Source organism: Lotus japonicus, chromosome 6, assembly GCF_012489685.1.
Source record: "Lotus japonicus ecotype B-129 chromosome 6, LjGifu_v1.2".
In the NCBI taxonomy this organism is placed as follows: Eukaryota; Viridiplantae; Streptophyta; class Magnoliopsida; order Fabales; family Fabaceae; genus Lotus; species Lotus japonicus.
This window is the reverse complement of record NC_080046.1, coordinates 66,185,425-66,206,787: the sequence shown is the minus strand read 5'-3', so window position 1 is coordinate 66,206,787 and position 21,363 is coordinate 66,185,425. Positions and strand designations below refer to the sequence as shown.

The window sequence follows — 21,363 nt, the reverse complement described above, 5'->3', positions numbered from 1 at the left end:
TGACTAAAACGTATTCCCTATGTTTTTATATATCTATCACTATTTCAATCTTTTTTTTGTTCCTATGTATTTTTTCACTTTTGCAATTTCAAGAGAGAATTAATTATGTTCTACCGATTATACCCCTAGTTTAACGGTAGTATGAGCAATGAAATACCAGAACTAATAAGAGAGATAAATGATATATTATGAAATTAGAAAATAATTTTAATAAAACATGAACAATACTATTTCTTAATGTGTCACAACTTAAAAGTGACGGTTATCAAGGAACAGATAAAGTATTTAGCCATAGAATAATTAATTACATATAGATTGTTGGGTTGCAAGCCATGGGTTGCGGTGTGGTGATCAGAGATGGGTTGGTTTGCTGGGTGTCTGAGACCTCGACATTCCACGACATAGGATCAACGTTCTTGGTTGAGGTGCTTGCAGTTGAACTAGGCATGCAACATAACTAGGATCAAGGTTATCGTGATGTAATCCGTTGCAATGACGTTGCAAGTGTGGTAAATGTGCTTCGGACCAACAATGAGATAGATCGGTATTGGGCAAGGGAGGAAATTATCAGAGGTAGGAGCATGTTACAATGAGACTGACAAGTTATGCTGCTGCAGATACCCCGCTACATGAATATGACTGCAAACCACTTGGCCCATCAAGCGGCAAGGGATGGTGTGCCTCGACGAGTCTGGAGCCAACCACCCTCTAGCTTGATTCCCCCTCTTGCTGCAGGATGCTGTAGTTTAGTCCTATGTTTACTTTCCCTTATGTAAGAAAAAAATAGATTGTTGAGGAAGTCTCCTTTGAGAAATAATAAAAGATTGTAGAGGAAGGAAGCTGACCAAAAAGACCAAAAGCCAGGAGATTAGAGAAAAATATAAAAAGAGAGAAAACAAAATGACAAAACATTTGATTTTCCCCAAATTCTGCACTTTATACACTGGACAGTGAGTGACGACGTTTCACTGAATTTGAGTTTCATTCTCCCTCCCTCTCTCTCAACTCGTTTCAACTCACTCACTCGCCGTCATGACTCGGGGCACACGACCCTTTTCTTCTTCTTCCTCAGCCAAGAAATTCGACGTCTTCGAGTTCAACGAAGCCGACGAGATCAACGAGAATGCCTCTTGGAAGGGGCTCTCAAACCCTAGCAGCAACTCCGTCTCCATGACCAAGTACGATTTCCTCCAAGCATGTAAGTCACGCTACTCACTCTGTTTTTCTCTGCCTTCCATTTCACTTCGCTTCCTGTTACCTATTCCTGTTGTTGTTGCTACTTCTCTGCAGTTGCTGGCGGTGCCGAACCAGAACCGGTATCCAAGCATGTCACCGCTGATCCAATTGACCTTGATTCCGACCTAGGTACGAATCGTTAATGCGCAAACTCTCTCGTCGTTTTTCAATTGTGCTTTTCCTGAATTATTCTCAATTTTGTGCTAATCAGAAGAAGAAGAAGTCGTGTGCATACCGGAGGAGCCGGTGGAGATTGATGATGATGATGACGAGGACGACGGTGGTGGTGGTGGTGGTGGTGATGCTGCTACTGGCATTGGTGATAATCAAGGGGAATTTGATAATGCTTGTACAATTGACGTGCCGGTACAGCAATTTGCTGATAATCAGAACCCTGGATACCTTGATTTTGCGGAAACTGGCCTCCATTTTGAAGTAATTACTCGTCGTCGTTTTCTTTGTAATATTTTTTTCCTTGCCTAGGGTGAGAGAAGTTCATGATATTTGTGGTGACTGTTGATGTAATTTTGTTTCAGAATCAGTTGCTTGATGTGCTTTCTGATGATGATGATGGCAGTAGTCAAACAAGTTCGTCTTCAACTTCTACTTATGCTGCATTTGAAATCGTAAGTGTACTTGTCATGTTTTTCTATGATTAATTGCTTAATTGCGTTACTCAATGGTTGTAATCTGTGGAGATAATGTATCAAAACTTCACTTGCATTATGAAAAAGAATGTTCTGCTTTCTCTGGTGCTCTTGCTTTTGGGGGAAAACAAATCAAAAAAAGTATGAGTATGGCATTTTAAACAATAGTATCTTGAGTTTTGACAACAGAAGTCCGAATAGTGCGAGAAAGAAGGAGATGAGGCAGGTGGAATAAAGTAAGAGATGGGGAAGACAATAAGCATGGGCGTTGTAGTTGAAAACAAATTACTTTTTTAATGTTGAAGAAAATTTGATTAGAATGATATTCATAGTTTTAAAATTTACATAATAATAATTATTTGTTAATTTTGAAAGATAATTATCCTTCAGATAATGTATCAAAGAATAATCTTGGAACGTTTAACTTAGAAAAAGTGTAGATAGAAAATAATAAAATTAAGTTGCCTGAAGGTAGGTTTAGTGCAGAGACTCTTTGTAATGGAATGTTATTCTGCATCTACTTGATTTGGTTATCTTAAACTTATTAAATATTTTTTTAATTATTTTGAAAACCGAAATCTGTTTGTTTTTTTACTCTTTTGGTCCCCTTGCAGTTTGGTAAGCTTGAGTGGTCTAATCTGGTCAACTCAGTCTCTTTGAAAAATAAAGTGTCTAAGTAACTCAATTATTGTTGTATAGTACACGCAATTGTAGGTTTTTCGCCAGAATTATTTTTATTGAGCAATATTTGCTTTAAAGTGAAATACTGTATGCTTGATCTTATTCTTTGAGGCATTGAAAATTATCATATTATTAGTGGATTTGTAGTATTTTTAATGTTGGTTAGATATCTCGGGTAAACTGTACTAGTTGGTTCATGTGCAGAATCACATAAAAAAGGTGGTTGATGTCTCCCCTGATTTCATTCAATATGAGGATTTATATTCCACCCAGTCTCGGTTAATATTCTCATGCACCTCCCTGAAACTTGAAGGCTCACAAATCAATGGATCCAGGGGAACTTTCAAAATTGAGTGGGAAATTGAAGATATTATATCAATAGAATCACACTGGTGTGAAAAGGTAAATTGCTTAGTTTATTTCTGTTTTACTAATCTCTTGCTGATAAAGTTGATTTTTCTGTCTGTAGATTGAAACAGCCTCGATCAACCTTCTCCTTAAATCAAAAGATTTCAGAGAATCCGGAATTTCAAATCAAAATCCAGGTATACTACTTTTGAAAACAATGTTATTGATCTTTTTCTGTGCGTCAGTACTGGTTTTGATGTCTTTAAACTGCTTTCTTGTGACACTAGTGCTAAAAACGAAATCAATTAGTTGGCTATTGTATTGCGGCGATGATGTCAACAACAGAATGAACAAAAGAGGGAACATTCATAGACCAAAAGTTATATCTTCACACCACTAGCACACCCACCCCTAGAGATAGATAGGAAGAGAAGAGAGAGAAATGAGTGATATGATGGATGATGTGTTAGGAAACAGAGAGAGAGATAGGAAGATAAAGTGGGTGGATATGGGATGGAAGAGAAAGTGTGATGTGAATATATCAAAACTGTCTATAGAAATCACAGTATTTTCTATGGATTGCTGCATTGCTTGGGATTTTACAGGTCTTACCTTCATGTAGCTATTAGCTGGTTGTTTCTTTGACTGAGAAAATTTGCCATCATATTTACCCTCTGCTTCTAGGCCTTTCATATATTTTCTAGACGTTTACAGTTTATAGCAAAGTTGAGTGTTTAGAGGGCGGATGGTATTGCTGTCCAATAGAGAATAATCTACCTAGTTTTTGTTCCTCATTCACAACTTTTAATAATTTAGGAATGGCTATACTTGCTATTTCAGTATTGTACAAAATCGTTTGTGCCTATGGTATGGGCCTGCTTTAACTTGGCACTTTTCATAGACAATAATGTTCGCCGAAGGCAAAAAACACATACACAAGGGATAGGGGAGGGAGGGGAAGAAACCAGATGGACAATTAGGACCATTAATCGGATCCTATTTCACAGGATACACACACGACTAAAAACCTTGGAGAATTCAAGAAGTAATATGGGATATTTAGATGTGTAAGCAGGATTCAGGAAAGCAACCTTTATTTGAAAGTAATTGGATAAGTTGGTGCTAAGAATATTCTCTCCTTATATCTTTCAAGTTTGAAATTTTCAATTGACATGGTGGTTAGTAGATAGATATGATCTTTGTCTTGTTTATTTTATTTGATATGCCCTTGTAACAACATCTGTTTCATATTCAGGAAGAAAAATTAAACATACCTTTTCTGGTTATAATTTTTTTTTCCTTTTACTATGGTTGATTATCTTGTAATACTATAGAGTATAGACAGCTTTTCCTTGTGTAACCTTTCAATAATTTTCTCAACATCATCCTTCCTATAACTTCATGCAGGCTCTAAGATGTTGAAATTTACAGTTTATGATTCACATTGGTCGAAGGCAGAAATTGCTATCAAATTATTGGATGTGAGATACTCAGATATATGGAATACTGTTTTTGAGTAAGAATTCTATTGCGTTATGTAAAATATATTTTGTAAGTGCAATGATGTTTGCTTTCACAAACCAAATCATGTATTTTCCTGGGTAGAAGAAAGTATACAAGTGATCTTACTATCACTAGTCAAAGCTGAAAGTATATCTATAATCTATTTTCATGTGCTCTGCCTAAATTAATAATGATTCAACGGATATTCATCTCGAAGTTAGATATTTTTTCAGTTTCATATTCATGTGTTCTGTTGTTAGCATCTCATAGCATCAAGTTTAAGTTTTTTCATGATGAAATGGTTTCATTTATGCTAAACAATTTCAGTGCTGGTTTTTGTGAAATTTTGCTGCTTTTATAATAGGTTGTTGCACAATATTGTAAGATGTTAATTAGTATTGTATTTTCTTTCCCGCATGCAGCATTGATACAGATAACAAAGGAAGTATTTCTGCATTGGGGAAGGACAGCTTTTTCTCTCATAGGCCTTATTTTCCCATGTAAGTCAAATAAGCATTCCTACTTCATTTGGCAGACTTCTTTTGACATACAATCCATGTGACATTGAGTGCTTATTTTATGAGAAATTTTAGAATGTTGTTATGTGGTTATGATAATTTATCAGTGCTGCTTGTCTATGTTATTTTCTTTGAAGTTTGATGGTTAATGAGCCAGAATTTCTTGAGCCATCGCCAGTTGGTAGCTACTGAAAAGTTATTTTTTTGTAACTTTTAAGGCTATGGAGTATGGAATATGGATGAAAACCATCAATTGGACTGCGCCTAATTCCTTGTTCTTTTGTTTGTTCCTTGATATAGTATTAGAGCCTCTTCAACCAAGTGTTGAAGAGTTCAATCCTTGTTAGTTGTTGCTATAGTCACGATCCCAGTTACATCAAATTTTAGCACAAGCCAAGGTGGGTCTGTGTTTTAAGTCTAAAAGGTTTTAGGTGTGTTGGATATATATAAATGAAAGCCATTATGAGCTTGAATTTAATATCTTAAAACTTTTTGGTGGGTTCTTGAGTAACAAATCATTGCAGCTTTACGTTGCATCCTGAGCTTGTTTTTGCATGCCACTCCATGAAGCATAGTTCTGGCAGTTAAAACCTTTCGTCTTTTTTTGCTTTTATTTCGGTAACCTATTTTGCTAGTAGGAAATACTTATTTGTGCTGTTTTGCATTTATCAACTAGAAATTGCTGGTTAATGTAATATCATATGTTGCAGTTTTGATGAGACTTTTGATGAGGTTATTTATCCAAAAGGGGAGCCTGATGCTGTTTCTATTAGTAAGAGAGATATTGGGCTTTTACAGCCAGAAACATTCATCAATGATACTATCATTGACTTCTATATCAAGTAAGCATGATAGCATAAATTGTTCTATGGATTCCAATGATGATGCTATAATGGACTTCTACTCAGAAAGTAGTTGTTGCCCTCTCTCTCTCTCTCTCTCATGCAAGCACACATGTGTTCTTTAAAACCTCATCATTGTTACTTTTCTTCATCTTTTATCTCAAAAGAAATTGATAAGGACATTTTATTTAATTAGGTACTCTTGATAGTCTTCCTTGCGGCTTGCCTATCAGTTTTACTATTTTTCTTTTCAAATAGAATAATACCCTGATGGTTTAGATATGCGTTTTTCTTTGAGGCCGCATATGAATTTATGGGAAATCCATGTAATATTTTAGGAATAATTGTTTATATGTAGCTAGTGCAAATCTGTACATTGCCTGTAGATTAGGAAAGATCCTTAAATCAAGGGGATTTCAAGTTAGAATAGAGAGATATATTAATTTCTAAATTAGCCTAGAGTTCTGTCTATTATTTGTGTGATTCTGAAGCAATGGAATCATCATTTAGTCCTAAAATTTCCAGAGAATTGATAATTGCTAAATCTGCTGCTTCTAATAGGTATTTGAAAAATAAACTCCCAACTGATGAGCAGGAGAAGTTTCACTTTTTCAACAGCTTCTTCTTTCGGAAGCTTGCTGATCTTGACAAAAATCCATCAAGTGCTTGTAATGGTAGAGAAGCATTTCAACGAGTGCGCAAATGGACGAGGAAAGTCAACCTTTTCGAAAAGGATTATATCTTGATTCCCATAAACTACAGGTAAGAGCCTAAAAACGTGGTTTGCTTGCCCATATCCATATGGATTCTGTAGAATATTAAGGGGAGCTAATGTATCTTGGTGACAGTCTTCACTGGAGTTTGGTTGTCATTTGTCATCCTGGTGAAGTGACACGCGTTGGAGGCAAGATACCTTTACTTTGAGTTGTTATTCTATGGTTTATTTGGACGATCGCAATTTTATTTTATTTTCATTTTCTTGCAGGTGAAGAAATTAAAGAATCTTCTAAAGTACCTTGCATCTTGCACATGGATTCCCTAAAAGGAAGTCATAAAGGTCTCAAGGATGTTTTTCAAAGGTAGCTTGCTGATAGCTGAGTTTGATACATATCACCTTCTGTTTTCTAGTTTGCATAGAGCCTGACAGTTTTTTCTTTTATATCTTTCGAAATGACAGTTACCTATGTGAAGAATGGAAAGAGAGACACGCTAATGTGGAGGACGATCTTGCATCTGAATTTTTACATTTGCGATTCATTTCACTAGAGGTAGCTTGTTTCCATATGAATATAAGAAATTCAGTTGCAACTTTTTATTGACTTCAGTTTTTATTTTCATTTTTGTTGCAGCTGCCTCAGCAGGAAAATTTATATGATTGTGGTCTCTTTTTGCTCCACTACGTGGAATGTTTTCTGAAGGAAGCTCCCGTCAACTTTAACCCTTTCAAGATAACTAAGTTCTCCAACTTTGTGAGTGACTTCATTGGACTAAAACTTGAATTTGAATGTGATATATAATCTCATTTTGCATTTCAGTGATATATTGTTGACTCTTCATTTTGATTTCATTTCAAGTATAACTGTTGTTAGTGGTATCTTGCATTCACAATTCTGTAATTTGTTGATGTGGCTGATTCAAGTGCTACGTTAGATGAGAAGATAATCATGACAATGTGCTTGCTGAATGCCCCCCTGTCCCCTGTTTTTTTCTGGAACTAGGAAGATAACTGTAACTGAACCTGAGGAATAAATGATAATTGTTTGTATGAGATATGTGTTTCAATAGATTTGTTTATGCTGTTGAGTCACAGTTGAATTTCTGATTTTTGTTTTCAGTTGAAGAACAACTGGTTTCCTCCTGCTGAGGCTTCTCTGAAAAGATCTCATATACATAACTTAATTTATGATATATCTGGAAATAATTTTTTGCAAGCACCTCCTGCTGATTGCCATGACAAAGGTCTTTCCTCTGAAGTATCTGGCGTTATCAAGCATAAAGTGGATGTAGATTCCCCTGGGGTTTGCTGTTATCCTGCTACATGGCACGGGAATCCTTCAAATTCCAGATCTGATATTCAGTTCCCGACAGCCTCTCCCGTAAGAGTTGCATCATGTTTAAGAGAAACTGGAATTGTTTCCAAGGACTTGCCAGCAGAAGTAGTGACTCCTCGTTCTGATTGTCTGCAGATTTCACCTTGTATTCGGAGAGGCTTCATGTCCACAATAGAGGTAAATGAATTCTAATCATTGCGTTGAATTGATTACTGCAATTATTTCTTAGTTGTTTATCCACAGTTTGTTCCACTCTTCTGAAAAGGGATTTTAGGTTTTCCACACAAGGTTTAACCTACCTTGGGTGGGAACACGTGGTTGCACAATGAGACCTTTATCTCAATCCTGTTCTATTGTCTCTTTACATATTTTTACTAGAACATAAAGGGAAGAGAATAACTGTAAGATGCATCCGAAGCAAGAGTCTTCTGTGTTTCCATTTGGTAGAGAACATTCTCTCAAATGAAATGCTGCAAAGCTTCTAAATTCTGAAGTGGAATTGTCTTTATATATGTATATCTTTGTTAGAAGGTTTAACTAATTTCTTAAATCTGGTGTGTGAGTTTTGCTGAAATTATTCTACTGCAGATAGACTTAGTGCTCTCTGTTATTATTCATATAAGAAAAGAAAATGAATTAAAAATTGGATGCACATTCAACATAGTTCAGCTTCAGGCCTTAGCGAACTCTTGGGTTAAGGGCTGATAAACTACATCTCACAAAAGTAAAAATATAAAATGGCTGTAGAAAAATTCATTAGTTTGACATTTTGGATGAAACTATATAATATTGTTTCACGTACTATAATGTTAAGTTTTCAGTCCTATCATGCATATGTGAACTGTTCTCCATTTGCTTGACCATGGTGTCTCCTCCTCTTTAAGGAAAATTGTAAATAGTAGAAATAAAAGAAAAGTAACCCAGTTATTCATATGCTTAGTGCTTATTGCGATGTGTCTTCTGCTCACAAAATGTTTCTAGACCGCCTAAAGAATTTGAGTCTCTTACTCTGATGCAGGAAACTGAGGAGTTCCGTGAGGAAACTGCTATATCATTAGAAAATTCTCAAGTTGGCATGCTAGCAACTGATTTCCCTTCCACATCATATATCAGCAAAGACCATAGAGCATCAGAAACAGCTCAGCAGGAATTCTCTGTAAAGACATCTACTGTATCTTGGAACACATTGGATACTTATATTCTTGAAGACCAGCCTCTCCAGAGCATTGAAGAGTTTAACCCTACAGACAAGACAGCACTTGCGTATTTATCAACCTATGAGGAGGAGCTCGGAGACTCCATTGTTCAAGATTCTCAAGAGGCAAATGTTGAGCATGATGTTGATGTGAATGTTAAATCTCATTCCTTATTCCGAGAAAACGCTAATTCAGTAGCCCATCCAGTTTTTGATTTGACTCACATGAGTCTTGATGATGATGTTATATTTATCAAGGAAGAGTCACTAGCATCTGAATCTAATGAACGAGATGCCAAAAGGCCGAAGCTTATGAATGCAACAGGTGGTTCAAGTGGAAGACGACCTTTCACTAGAAGCAGGTTAAAAGAAGCATATGTTTAATGTCTTGTGAATAGTGTTGTAGCAGTAGGAAGGTTTATAGGCAAATTAAATGTTAATATTTGGGAGCAGTAACCCGAGCCAAAGACATAGGTAGAGGAGAAATGAGTGAGAGACTAACTAGCTTTTTGGTACCACCGCGTGGCCCTTAAATAGTGATACTTTTGTCATGCATTCGGTGGATTGATAAATTTAGACACAGCACTCGAACTTCTTCATGCTGTGAATATATCAAATATTTTGTAAGGATCGTTTACCTTTCAAGGTTACCATCGCATATATTACTGTGTTAATTTGGTTTGCGAACGAAGTTTGGAGAGCATATTTTGCAATCCCACCAAAATGTACGAACCAGACGATCAAATAGCCAGTTCAAGAGTCTATAGTTTGGATAGCATTTTGAGTTTGTTTTGCTTTTGTTTTATTTTAAGATTTTAGTTTATCATTAATTTTTGTTTCAACTAATCGAATGTTTCGTCCATGGATTCCTTCGTACTATATAGCACCTCTCGCTGTTTTATCGTAACTTTTTCTTATTTTCATTTTTTATAAATATCAATCTTACTCGTGTCCCCATCTTACTTAGCACAATAAATACAAGTTTGAATAATTAGTATATTTTGTAATTAATATAATTTAAATAATAAAATGAGTGTCTATTTATTTATTGACACACTTCATATAAAAAACCATTTATTTACACATGGAATCCAACGATATAATTTGCAAAATATAAAATAAGTAAGATAATTTATAATGTTTTTTATTGAGATTCAATTAAAATAGTAAATTAAGTTTTTTTGGGTTTACATTGGAAAGATAAATTACACCATCCAGAAATTATCCCTGGACCTCCCCACTGAACCTACATGTCTCTAACTTTTACCACTTGAACTATCATTCAGGGACAAATAATAAACTAAGTTGAGATAATGTGTCCAATATTACAATGAAATTACTTTCTAATTAATATTTTTTATGCATAAAATTAACTCATGCACAAACCTTGATTGCTATATAAATGATTCAAGGACTTTGATAATTATATAGTCTCATAGTCTTGCAAGCATGATTTGGGTGTTCTCTTTCCAGAAGCTATGGCTGTATATCAAAGGCATGAAGTTGGCGGTGGAGCATGGGCATCTAAGGCTATGTTTGTATTTAAGTTAACATGAAAGTGAAAGTACTTTCATTCCAACTTAACCCACAACCTTCTTTCACGTTTGCTATTGGAAAGCGTGAAAACCACATTCATTTTCTCTTGGAATGTGCGCCAACGGAGTTCAAACTGAAAACCAAACATGCACTAAAACTTTGGATTGAATCTGATTCTGATAGGGTTATTAGAGCTATTCAAGATCAGTCCATTCACAACTCTTATCTAACTCCCCTTGTTCAAAAGATTAAGAATCTTATTCCTTTGTTTTCATTTGTTTCTTTTAGCCATGTGTATAGGGATGCTAATAAGGTGGCTCACACCATAGTTAAATATTCAGGGTTGTTGGGTGATGATGTTTAGGTTGGGAATTATCCTTTGGTTTTTAACTCTTGTATTCGGTCGGATATTTGGACGTTTCTATTTCAATCATAAAAAAAATAGCACTGTAGCAACCTTAAAATGCCAAATACTTGAAAGTTTAAATTACTTGAGAGTTAAGAGTTAAGACCATTTCGGGAGTGCAACAAACCGACGGATTGGCTAGCCAGGAGAGGAGCCTCTACTCCCACAGAGTCGCTACGTCTCATGGATGCACCTCCGTTGGACCTTGAGATCCTCATTATGAGGGATAATTTTAATGTTCCTTAGTCGTTTTTAGTTTTGCCGTTAATTTTCCGATGTAGAAAAAAAAAAATTCAGAACATTTCAAAATTTTGGGACTGAAAAGTCTCAAACCAGAAAGCATAGAGAGAGGGGGAGAGAGATGGCGGAGCATGCGACGGAGAAGGTGAAGGCGGAGGCAGTGCAGAAAATCGAATCGTTTGAAGTTCTGCCAAAGCTTGTCGTCTTCGATCTCGATTACACTCTCTGGCCTTTCTACTGGTTCGTTCCTTCTCTAACCTAATTTGAATTCTTCTTCTACACATAGAAATCTGAACATGTTGAGTTTGATTCATTTCAGTGAGTGTCGATCGAAGCGTGAAACGCCTTCTCTGTATCCCCACGCAAAGGGCATATTAATGGCGCTGAAGCAGAAAGGAATCGATGTTGCCATTGCTTCTCGATCACCAACCTCTGATATTGCTAATGCTTTTCTCAACAAATTGAACCTCAATTCAATGTTTGTTGCCAAGGTGCGTGTGTTGTTTTTGTTGCATTATTCAGATTTATGTATTGAATTTATGACATGTAGTTCATGTGTTGTTGTTCAGGAAATATTTTCAAGCTGGACGCATAAAACTGATCATTTTCACAGAATTCATTCAACCACTGGGGTTCCTTTCAGCTCTATGCTCTTCTTTGATGATGAGAATAGGAACATCCAAGCGGTAACAATACACAACACTCACTTTTTAGCTGTATATTTAATTTGGCGCCAGAGCAACGCTGATTTCACGTATCTCGATGTATCAATAGAGAAGTTAGAATTTGACACGTTAACTCAACATGGTTGGAAAAGCATGGTTTCATCCCATCGAGTTCAATGTGGATCCACGTTGAGTCAACAGAAATCCAAACACTTTCATCACTTCAAGTTCAATCTAGATCCACGTTGAATTAACAGAAAATCCAAACACACACACTGTGTGTGTATTTGGTTGCAAACGCAAAGATTTTGTCATGTGACCTTCAATGTAAATCCATAAACACAAACTGATTGTACTATTCTATTCTCTCATTATTTGTCTGTTATTATCATTTTCATTTATAGGTCTCTAAAATGGGAGTGACAAGCATTTTGGTTGGAAATGGTGTAAATCTTGGATCACTAACTGAAGGCCTTGCACAATTTGCTAGAAACTGGAATGCATCGCAGAAGAACAAGCAGAAATGGCTCACTGACTACTCTAACAAGCCAAATACCTCAAACCATGCTCCCTGAAATTTAATATCCAATTGGAATATATGTGTGTGGATTTTATTCAGAATCTCATTGATGAATTTAAATGTTGTAATTCAAGAATATTCCTAATGGAAGTCATTGCTGAGTGATAGTCTGAAAATACTGTATCAATACATAAGAAGAGCTTGTAAGGCAGCCTCCATCATGAACTCATGATCCATAAACATGTATCTGTGTCTTATAAGCTGTTATACTTTGCATTAATGTTACCAGAAATTTTGAATGGTAAAATTTGTTGATAAGTTAGATGATTTCCTGAAACAATTTTTGCAGCTTCTGCTTAGATTAATGATTGACTTGACCGCGTAGCTAAAGAATCAGAAAGACTTCCTCCAACATGGAGCCTGTTTGGATACAGCTTTATCATAGGTTATATACTAAAATGTAATGAATAAAGCAACAACAAGTGTTTTGGTTTGCATCCAAACTGATACATGGTTCAACAGACTTGACCATTCAACTAATATAAACATCTCTGAAGGCAACATGTGGCAATTACTGAAGCAATAGACTACATGAGCGATATCACAGCTAGACTACATTAGCAATATCACAGCTTGATCTTCGACTCCTGTATCCATTTTCTACTGCAGATGTAACCTACATAAAATCCACTGGTCAATTTCAGCTTGAAATGAAATGACCAACACCTGCACATTCCATATAATTTCTCAATTGATTTAAACAAGGGAAACAGAAGTCTGGCCCTACTAATCATTAGAAGTTACATTAATTCTTAAGAACCAGTTTTCCTTTAAGAAAATAGCAACAACTTTTGACGCAAATCAGTTATAGGAGTTTTGTGGAGGAAGTTCAGTTAATCCTGTTTTCAATGTTAACCTCTATTCCTCAAAAGTGTCATAAAAGGATGGGAAATGGGCCTTATATTCTTGACAGGATGACAAGTAAAAGATTTTTGCTAAAAGGTCAATTTGGGTAGTACAATGTTTCCACTACACTACAGCACCACAATGGATCTATTGCAGACAGCATTTTCTTAAAATTTGCAAGAGACTGATTTTAAAACTTCAAATCTACAAACTCGCAGTCATACAGTAGGAAACTCTAAACCTGTTGCACCATGGTGAAAAGGTTTTGCTAAAAGAAAACAATGAGACTAAGAAAAAAGCATTATTACAACAAACATGTCAATGTGAAGAGGCACTTATTTCTGAACTTGGTATACCTTGTGGCATTTTCTTCAGCAAGGACACAAATTTCTTCCCTGGTTTACATATGCAAACTGTTAACCTCTGCCAATGGTGACCGTTCACCAAAACTTTCTTCAAATTTTTTATTTGTAGTCGGAAAGAGAAGACTGTTTGCATTATCTCTAGGACAATCATGATCACCAATCACTGAATCCATTGCTGTTTCATTTTCATCTACAGAAGTGTTTAATATCTTCCCCAGCCTCTCCATCAATTGCATATCCCCACTAGACAACTCTCCAATTCTGTCACATAAGTCTTCAATATATGCCAACATCCCTTCCCTTTCGCCTGAAAGTTTCTTGATGTCTTGGAGCAAACTTTCTTTCTCAGAGTTGAGCTCTGTAATCATGTATTCCATGGTCTGCTGTTTATCTGTCAATTTTTCAGTTTCAAACTTCATAGCTTCCAATGATGTTTGAAGCTGTTCTGCTTCGTGTTTCAAATGGAAGAATGATTCCTTGGTGTGCGCAAGATTGTCAAGCAAACTGTTAATTTCCAGTTCTGATTTCACTATTCTCATATTCTTCTCTTCAATTTCTAATTTTGTCAGGTATTCTGCATTCTTCAAGGCCTCATTAAGCGCACTAACCTCGATCAACTTTTCAACTTGATTTGAGAAAGAGAAATACATTGCATCTGACAAATCATGCTCCATTGTTGTAGCTAGCACTTGAAAGTGCTTTAGAGTTTGATTTTTGTCTTTAATCTTCATAAGGTTCTCTTCCTCCTGCTTCAGAGCCTTTTCTGCATCCATTTGTGCCATAATTGCTTCTTCTAACTTTTTTTTCAAGTTGTCAATTTCCAGTTCTGATCTTGCTATTCTTATATTCTTCTCTTCAATTTCTAGCTTTGTCAGGTATTCTGCATTCTTCAATGCCTCATTAAGTGCACTAACCTCGACCAACTTTTCAACTTGATTTGAGAAAGAGAAATACATTGCATCTGACAAATCATGCTCCAGTGTAGTAGCTAGCTCCTGAAAGTGCTTTAGAGTTTGACTTTCGTCTTTAATCTTCAAAAGGTTCTCTTCCTCCTGCTTCAGAGCTGTCTTCTCTTCAATTTCTAGCTTTGTCAGGTATTCTGCATTCTTCAAGGCCTCATTAAGCGCACTAACCTCGACCAACTTTTCAACTTGATTTGAGAAAGAGAAATACATTGCATCTGACAAATCATGCTCCATTGTTGTAGCTAGCTTCTGAAAATGCTTTAGAGTTTGATTTTCGTCTTTAATCTTCAACAGAATCTCTTTCTCCTTCTTTAGCGCCTTTTCTGCATCCATTTTAGCCACAATGGCATCTTCTAACTTTTCTTTCAGCGACTCTTGCTTCAAGTCGGCAATGGCTATATCTTTCTGAAGATCTTTGATGCAACAATCCTTCTCCAATGCAATTTGGACAAGACCATCTTTCTCTTGCTTACATTTTTCTGCTTCCTTCATTATCTCAGCATTGCACAGTTCCAATGAAGATATCTGCCGTTGAAGGTCTTCAATTTTCCTGTCCTTATCCTTGACAATGCAGAGAAGGTTTTCATTCTCCTGCTTAAGGGCTTGCTCATTCTCAATTTGTGATTGTAGAGAAGTTTCCATCTTTTCACAAGACCCCTGAATTTCTTCATAGGAACCTCTGAGGGTTTCAGCAGTAGACTTCCAACTTTGTGCTTCACAATCTAATCGAGACAGTTCATCATTTTTATTGGCTATTTCAAGTTTTAGCCGTTCTAGAGCCTCAAGCGCAGCATTTCTTTCATGCTGTAGGGTACTTTCCATCTGCAAGAGTTGCTCTTTCAAGATGAGTTGACCTGCAGATGATTCCTCAAGCATTTTCTTTTGTTGTTCAACCACTTCCTCCAATTGAAGATGTTGCCACACTGTAGTTGTTAGAGAATTGTCTTTCACTCTCAATTGCTCTGTAGAAAATAGAATCATATTTTCTTTCTCTTTGAAACGAACTGCATTTTCAGTTTCTGCAGTGAATGATTTGGAGTGAGCCTCTGCAAGTTCTGATTTAAAGATCAAGAGTTCCATATGATTATCTGCAATGGCATGGTAACATGTTTCCAATTCCATCTGAAGCTCCCTTATTTCTTGTTCTTTATTGGTCAGTGTAGACTTGTAAGCAATAATATCTGCTTCCATCTTTGCCACTTGAGAATCCCATTGAGACTCTTTAGACTTGAGAATTGAGGAACAACCTTTATGAGTCTCTTCCAACCGCCTAAGCTTGTTGCGAAGCTTCGATGTCAGAGAATTTGCTCCACCATTTTGGATTTGAGCCTCCCTAAGTTCTTTAACTGAATCTCCCAGTTCCTGATTATCTTGTTCAAGGAGAACAATTTTCCGCTCCAATTCTCGCACCAGCATCTCTTTCTCTCCAAGCGAGTTCCTCAGGCTTGCTATCTCATCATTCCTCATAGCAGTCAACTCTTGTACCTCTGTCTTTTTTTCCTCACATTGGCTATAAACATCATCAAAGCAAGTCTTCAATTCACGTATTTCCGCCTCCATGAGTTTCCTCTTGCTTTCTTCATGAGCCAATGCATGGTTGCACATCTCCAATCGCGATTGAAGCCCCTCCAAAGTCCTTGTTTGAGAATCCAAACTGGTCTGCAAGGAAGACATCTCATCAAGCAGTGCAGACTTCTCCTTTTCCCACTCCTCCTTGCTCTTTTGGAACTGAACTTGAAGCTGCTCATGAGCTTCTTCAAGATGCTTGAACTGTTCATTTCTCCATTTAATCTTATCTTGCACACTCATATTCTCTTCCTCCAATTGCAGTATCACATCCTCTCTCCTTCTCAGTATCACAGCTTGCCGCGCTTTCTCCTCCGCCTCCAAACACTTCTCCTCAGCTGCCAATAAGAGCGCCTTGAGCCTCGAGATTTCACCACTGCTAGCACAAGCATTCTGCTCCAGATCATTGTTTCTAGCAGTGAGTTCATCCAATGCCACCACCATCTTTCTGTTACTCCCCTCCAATGTTACCAACCTCTCAGCACAATTTCCTTGAATCTTCCTATTCTCCGAACTCAAATGCGCAATGCAGGCTTCCTTTTCCTGCAAATCACACTTGAGATCCTCCTGAATTTTCCTCAATTCCTGAATCTCCTCAGACTTGCGATCGAGCTCACGCGCGTGTTTCTCAGCCAGCTTCGTAGCTTCTTGAAATTTGACAATCTCTTCACCGCGATCCTTCTTCAAACTCTCCAGAAGCTTCGTCTTGGCTCGGCATTCCGCCCTAAGCTTCTCCACCTCTGCTCTGACATCTTCCAACTCCGCGGCGGCGGACACACTATCCATTGTTTTTCTCTTCAATTGAACACAGGTTCAGTTCCTGATAGATACATACATAAAACTTCAATTGAGAAACCCTAGAATTGATAACACTATAAGAAATCCAAATTTTCTACTCATGGAATTGAAATTGAAAACTCGTTTAGGTTCAAGTTAATGCACGTAAAAATGAGAGCGTGAGATGATAGATTTGGTGAATAATGAGAAATTGAAGATGCATAAATGTGTGTCGAAATTGTATTGATGAGATCTGAGTTATGAGGGAGGAGCTTTACGTTACGTTACGTTACGTTACGTTACCAGTTGTTGTTGTTGAGAATGGGGACAAAACCGGCACGGCGCTGCGTGTTAAATCTGAGGCGTTGCAGTTGCAGCTCCTCCGAAGAGTTCAGTCACCACCACCGCGCTTCAACGACGACGCGCTGTTTCGAATTTTTGAATCGATGTGGAGGGAGGGAACCACCGCATACACTACTTATATTTATTTTTAATTTTTTTGAGAAAAAACGTACATGGTTTGTGTTTGTTTACACTAATAAAAATAATTTATTTATCTTCTCAAAATAAGCTCAAACAAACACACCCTTCACCATATAAGAATTCGTGTCAGATATAAGAAATACAAATGAATTTTATCTATGAATATGTGCAATAGTTTTTTTTTTCTTTCTTAATTTGGAGGGCTAACGCCCCAAACAAACAACACTACACAACTTTAGGGATGAAAGTGTGAAACTCTCATTACATTTTTTGTGAGGAAGTGCTGAAGAGATGTTCTCCTCATTGAAGCTAAGATCTTGGACTCGGTGCCCAACTGCCCATGAGAGGCTTAGAAATTAAGACTCTTTATTGGCTTCTCTATAGATGTCACAGAACAAGACTTCCTCGTTCTTATCCGCAAGGTGAGCAATTTCCTTCACCAGCGCTTTGTAGGGCTGATTCGCAAGACAATTTTGGGTGATAAGCTTAAAGGCCTCACTTGAATCTGTTTCAACTAGGGTTGGCAATGGGCCCCGTAGGTGCGGGTTTGACCATTCTCACACCCAAACTCAAACTCAAACCCAAACCCAAATTCAATATGAGTGCAAAAGTTAAATCCAAACCCAAAACCCAATGTGAGCACCGAACCGACAAAAAATCAAAAACATCAACCCGGAAACAACATGTACATAAGAGAACAACATGAACATAAGCTGATTAAACCTCATTATCATTCCAATACAAAGGAAAAAATATAGTTCATGAACATAAGTCTACTTAGTAACTTAAAAAAAAAAAACTCTACTTAGTAGCTTTAATAGTATATGTATAAGGGTTGGTAGTTACAGGCATAAGACTTCGGGTTTGGGTGCGGGTTTAATCAATCTCACACCCAAACCCAAACATGTTTTAAAATTTGGGTGAAACCCAAACCCGAACCCAAACCCAAAGAAATAGGGTTTCGCCCACAATTTCGGGTCGGGTTCGGGTTGGGCCCCACGGATTTGAGTTTTCCTGCCATCTCTAATTTCAACCAAGCGATTAATGTTTGATCTTTGAGCTATTTCTAAGCCTTTACTTACGAATTTGGTTTTTTTAATTAATATTACGATAGTATTACAATGGGTTATGTGAAAGCTAAGTGCAAATCTCATAATTTGGTTCTTTTTTCAAATAATGTAACAAATAAAACAATTTACAAAAAAATTAAATTGATTTACCGATATGGGAAATTACGTCGCAAATTCCATCACAGATTTACAAACAACTACTTCGGTCCGGTGAATGACGGAATTTGCGATGAAAAAGTCCGTCGCTGAGTTCTTATCGTTATAAGCTTGTGCGGCTGATCATTTTTCGTCGCAAAGTCGATTATTTGGTGACGTATCTGTACATCGTCGCAAGTATAGTGCAGGATATATCATCCGTCGCAATCACGTCGACAATATTTTGTGATGGATTTTTCCGTTGCAAATCCGTTGACTAGGATTTTGTGACGAACATTTTATCCGTCGCAAGATCGCCAACAAGGATTTACAGCGAATTTGTAGGATTTTGTGACGGATTTATTTTCCATCACAAATAATCAATTTCTCTTGCCCCATCTTGTTAAATTGTTTTTAAACTATACTTTGTTTTGGTAGCTGGTGACACAAAGCTTATATCTCCTCATTTCCATCAACGTGAAATTTCGTAATTTTTCAACCCAATAATACAAATCATGCATAAAAATATACTATACTTTGTAGAATTCAATTCAGTTGATTTTAGGTTAAGAAACCATATTATAGTAACCAACAAGACAAATCATGCATAAAGATATTCATACATAGGTTGTTGTATATGGATTTTTTCTTCACAACAATTTCAACACTACTTTCAAACGCTTCAAAACCTATTCAGTCATAAGTAATTGTTCAAGTTCTCCTTTACGTCGTTCCAATTCCTGGGAAATGTTCACACACAAGCAAGTAAAAGGCAAAATTAATTTGGATCAAATTGAGATAAAGTTAGTCAAAATTAATAAAAGCATAATTATGTACCTCAAGATCCTTGGCTGCTTGTTCTCTAGTGATCTCTTGCTTCTGCCGATAACGTTTTAAACAACCAATGCAAAGGATTCCCTTCAAATGGGAAAGCAAGTAAAGCAGAATAATTACACATTTTACATTATGCAGATAATTAAATTTCCTCTCTTGATCAATTAATAATCTTACCGAGACAACATAAAGTAAACCACAAGCAAGAAGCATATAGCACGCTATGTTCTGAAGAATAACAAGCTTTTTTGGCTCCCTAGCACCATAGTCAGGGAAAGCCCTGGTCATCACTGCAGCACTACATTGTAGCCAATTAACAGTTTAGTTAATCAGTATAATAAGTAATTACTAGCATATAACTAACTAATTTTATCAAATGAATGCACCAAAGAAAAGTTATTAACTTAGAATCTAGCTAAAATGTTTTAGTTTAATGACTTACAAGATCTGCAGCATACCCCTGCCTACCCAATACTCCAAAACCTGTAAAGTTGAGCAGTAAAATCATAGAAAACTAAGAGCAACTCAAGAACAATATCCAGTAACTTCTGTTGGTGATTTTAGTATCATCAATGGATTTTAGTAGTAATGTGATTTATTGTAGGCCGATGCGATTACGCGTTAAGCTCGGAAACGAGTTAGAGTAGTGCAGAGTGCACGCTTGTTGAGCCAACGCATAATTGACCGCGAATAGATTGCGGGGTTCCAAGGGGCTCCGCCCCTAGCTGTAATTAACCGTTTTTCGGTTTCTGAAACACACTCCAATATAAGGAGTCATTTGGCCTCAGTTTTAGATACAGAAAACAGAAAATAATCAAAATATACATTTTCTCTACTTTCCTGATCCGTTCTCTATTGCCAGAAACAAATTGTTCTTCAAGAATTATCCCAACAAGGATTTCGTGAACCCAGGCAAAAATAGGGTCGAAATACTTTGTTCGGAAAGTGTACGAACACGATTCTTTAAAGTTATCCAGGATTATCATACCCAAATTTCTAACAAGTTCAACTACCATTTCAAATTTTCAATGATTCAATATATAATTCTTAACAAATCAATCAAATTAAAGATGGCCATGCATGAAAGTTATGAATTAACCTGCCAGAAGTTGATGATGAATTTCCATTCGGTCTCAGCCAGAACAACGAAACACGCAATGAGAACCGCGTAACACCGAAATATGCCATCAAAGAACTGAAAGGCAAGCTCAAATAATCAAACAAATTGCTAAAAAATGAATAAGAAGGTAACATATATATTAGAATTAGAAAAATAAATAAAAGAAGATATATATACATCAGAATGGGAAGCGTGTTTGAAGGAGCGAATTGCAGAGAGGACGTTGACGGTTACGCAGAGAATGGCAGCAAAAGAGGTGATGAAGCTGAAGAACCTACACACTCTCAAGAAAAGGTCTGAAATCGAGTCTCCTCTGTTTCTGGTTCTTCCTCTTTCTCTGCTCGAAGATAGCAGAGGCACCTTCTCTTCCTCTCCCTCTCTACTACTCATTTTCAGTACTGCTCCAACATGCATGCATCTACCTTTGAATTTGAACTAGTTTCTCTTATCTTTCGATTCCAATTCCAACTCTGTGTGTTACATTTTGCTTCTCCTTGGCGGGATTCTTTTTTCACCTACCATTCAAGGCAGGCAATCTATTCTCAATAACGAGAAAATGACACGTGTCCCAATGAGCCTCATTACCACGTGCCTTATAGCTTGTTAGTTGTTACTGTTTCATGCTTAACTTGCTTCTTTTGTAAAATCCAATCCCAAGTGAAGGTAAAATACCTTGGATAGACAACTTCTTCAAACACGGTGGATAAGATGGTATGATATCGGCGGTGCTTTGGGCTTGATGGTGGCTCCTTTG

At 36.8% G+C, this 21,363-nt stretch overlaps 4 protein-coding genes across 8 annotated transcripts; 2 read left to right on the top strand and 2 right to left on the bottom strand.

The window, feature by feature from the left end:
• Positions 1-856: 856 nt before the first annotated feature.
• On the top strand, positions 857-9,814 carry LOC130724102 (probable ubiquitin-like-specific protease 2A). 2 transcript variants are annotated; one of them, XM_057575276.1, is made up of 17 exons: positions 857-1,198; positions 1,291-1,365; positions 1,448-1,671; positions 1,773-1,862; positions 2,769-2,966; positions 3,034-3,109; positions 4,320-4,428; positions 4,838-4,915; positions 5,644-5,775; positions 6,337-6,537; positions 6,624-6,679; positions 6,761-6,854; positions 6,953-7,043; positions 7,125-7,244; positions 7,611-7,871; positions 7,962-8,003; positions 8,845-9,814. In XM_057575276.1, exons 1-17 carry the CDS (start codon positions 1,033-1,035, stop codon positions 9,403-9,405), a joined length of 2,574 nt encoding a protein of 857 aa, XP_057431259.1. In that variant the 5' UTR covers positions 857-1,032; the 3' UTR covers positions 9,406-9,814. The 2 variants fall into 2 exon arrangements, with proteins under 2 accessions (XP_057431259.1, XP_057431258.1); XM_057575275.1 differs by having other exon boundaries at positions 859-1,198; positions 7,611-8,003.
• A 1,350-nt stretch (positions 9,815-11,164) lies between these two features.
• LOC130723235 (uncharacterized) lies at positions 11,165-12,706 on the top strand. The gene is made up of 4 exons (XM_057574208.1): positions 11,165-11,443; positions 11,523-11,694; positions 11,773-11,889; positions 12,273-12,706. Exons 1-4 carry the CDS (start codon positions 11,325-11,327, stop codon positions 12,441-12,443), a joined length of 579 nt encoding a protein of 192 aa, XP_057430191.1. The 5' UTR covers positions 11,165-11,324; the 3' UTR covers positions 12,444-12,706.
• A 117-nt stretch (positions 12,707-12,823) lies between these two features.
• LOC130723234 (uncharacterized protein At4g38062-like) lies at positions 12,824-17,434 on the bottom strand. 4 transcript variants are annotated; one of them, XM_057574206.1, is made up of 3 exons: positions 17,271-17,434; positions 13,651-17,010; positions 12,824-13,114 (listed from the first exon to the last, which is right to left on the bottom strand). In XM_057574206.1, the coding sequence occupies exon 2, from the start codon at positions 16,974-16,976 to the stop codon at positions 13,695-13,697; it is 3,282 nt and encodes a 1,093-aa protein (XP_057430189.1). In that variant the 5' UTR covers positions 16,977-17,010; positions 17,271-17,434; the 3' UTR covers positions 12,824-13,114; positions 13,651-13,694. The 4 variants fall into 4 exon arrangements, with proteins under 4 accessions (XP_057430189.1, XP_057430187.1, XP_057430186.1 ...); XM_057574204.1 differs by having other exon boundaries at positions 12,824-13,064; XM_057574203.1 differs by lacking the exon at positions 12,824-13,114 and having other exon boundaries at positions 13,154-17,010; positions 17,246-17,434.
• Positions 17,435-19,159: 1,725 nt separating this feature from the next.
• LOC130723734 (uncharacterized) lies at positions 19,160-21,120 on the bottom strand. The gene is made up of 6 exons (XM_057574858.1): positions 20,787-21,120; positions 20,589-20,684; positions 19,932-19,972; positions 19,667-19,787; positions 19,493-19,573; positions 19,160-19,395 (listed from the first exon to the last, which is right to left on the bottom strand). Exons 1-6 carry the CDS (start codon positions 21,021-21,023, stop codon positions 19,345-19,347), a joined length of 627 nt encoding a protein of 208 aa, XP_057430841.1. The 5' UTR covers positions 21,024-21,120; the 3' UTR covers positions 19,160-19,344.
• Between the last annotated feature and the right edge of the window lie 243 nt (positions 21,121-21,363).

Excerpts from the sequence above, each read along its gene's own strand:
- LOC130723234 (XM_057574206.1), bottom strand. The coding sequence starts at position 16,976 with ATGGATAGTGTGTCCGCCGCCGCGGAGTTGGAAGATGTCAGAGCAGAG.
- LOC130723235 (XM_057574208.1), top strand. The coding sequence starts at position 11,325 with ATGGCGGAGCATGCGACGGAGAAGGTGAAGGCGGAGGCAGTGCAGAAA. Across the intron at positions 11,695-11,772 it reads ATTCAATGTTTGTTGCCAAG|GAAATATTTTCAAGCTGGAC; the intron begins GTGCGTGTGTTG and ends GTTGTTGTTCAG. Across the intron at positions 11,890-12,272 it reads AGAATAGGAACATCCAAGCG|GTCTCTAAAATGGGAGTGAC; the intron begins GTAACAATACAC and ends TTTCATTTATAG.
- LOC130724102 (XM_057575275.1), top strand. The coding sequence starts at position 1,033 with ATGACTCGGGGCACACGACCCTTTTCTTCTTCTTCCTCAGCCAAGAAA. Across the intron at positions 3,110-4,319 it reads AATTTCAAATCAAAATCCAG|GCTCTAAGATGTTGAAATTT; the intron begins GTATACTACTTT and ends AACTTCATGCAG. Across the intron at positions 5,776-6,336 it reads ATCATTGACTTCTATATCAA|GTATTTGAAAAATAAACTCC; the intron begins GTAAGCATGATA and ends TGCTTCTAATAG.
- LOC130723734 (XM_057574858.1), bottom strand. The coding sequence starts at position 21,023 with ATGCATGTTGGAGCAGTACTGAAAATGAGTAGTAGAGAGGGAGAGGAA. Across the intron at positions 20,685-20,786 it reads AACACGCTTCCCATTCTGAT|TTCTTTGATGGCATATTTCG; the intron begins GTATATATATCT and ends CTTGCCTTTCAG. Across the intron at positions 19,788-19,931 it reads AGGGGTATGCTGCAGATCTT|TGCTGCAGTGATGACCAGGG; the intron begins GTAAGTCATTAA and ends GCTACAATGTAG.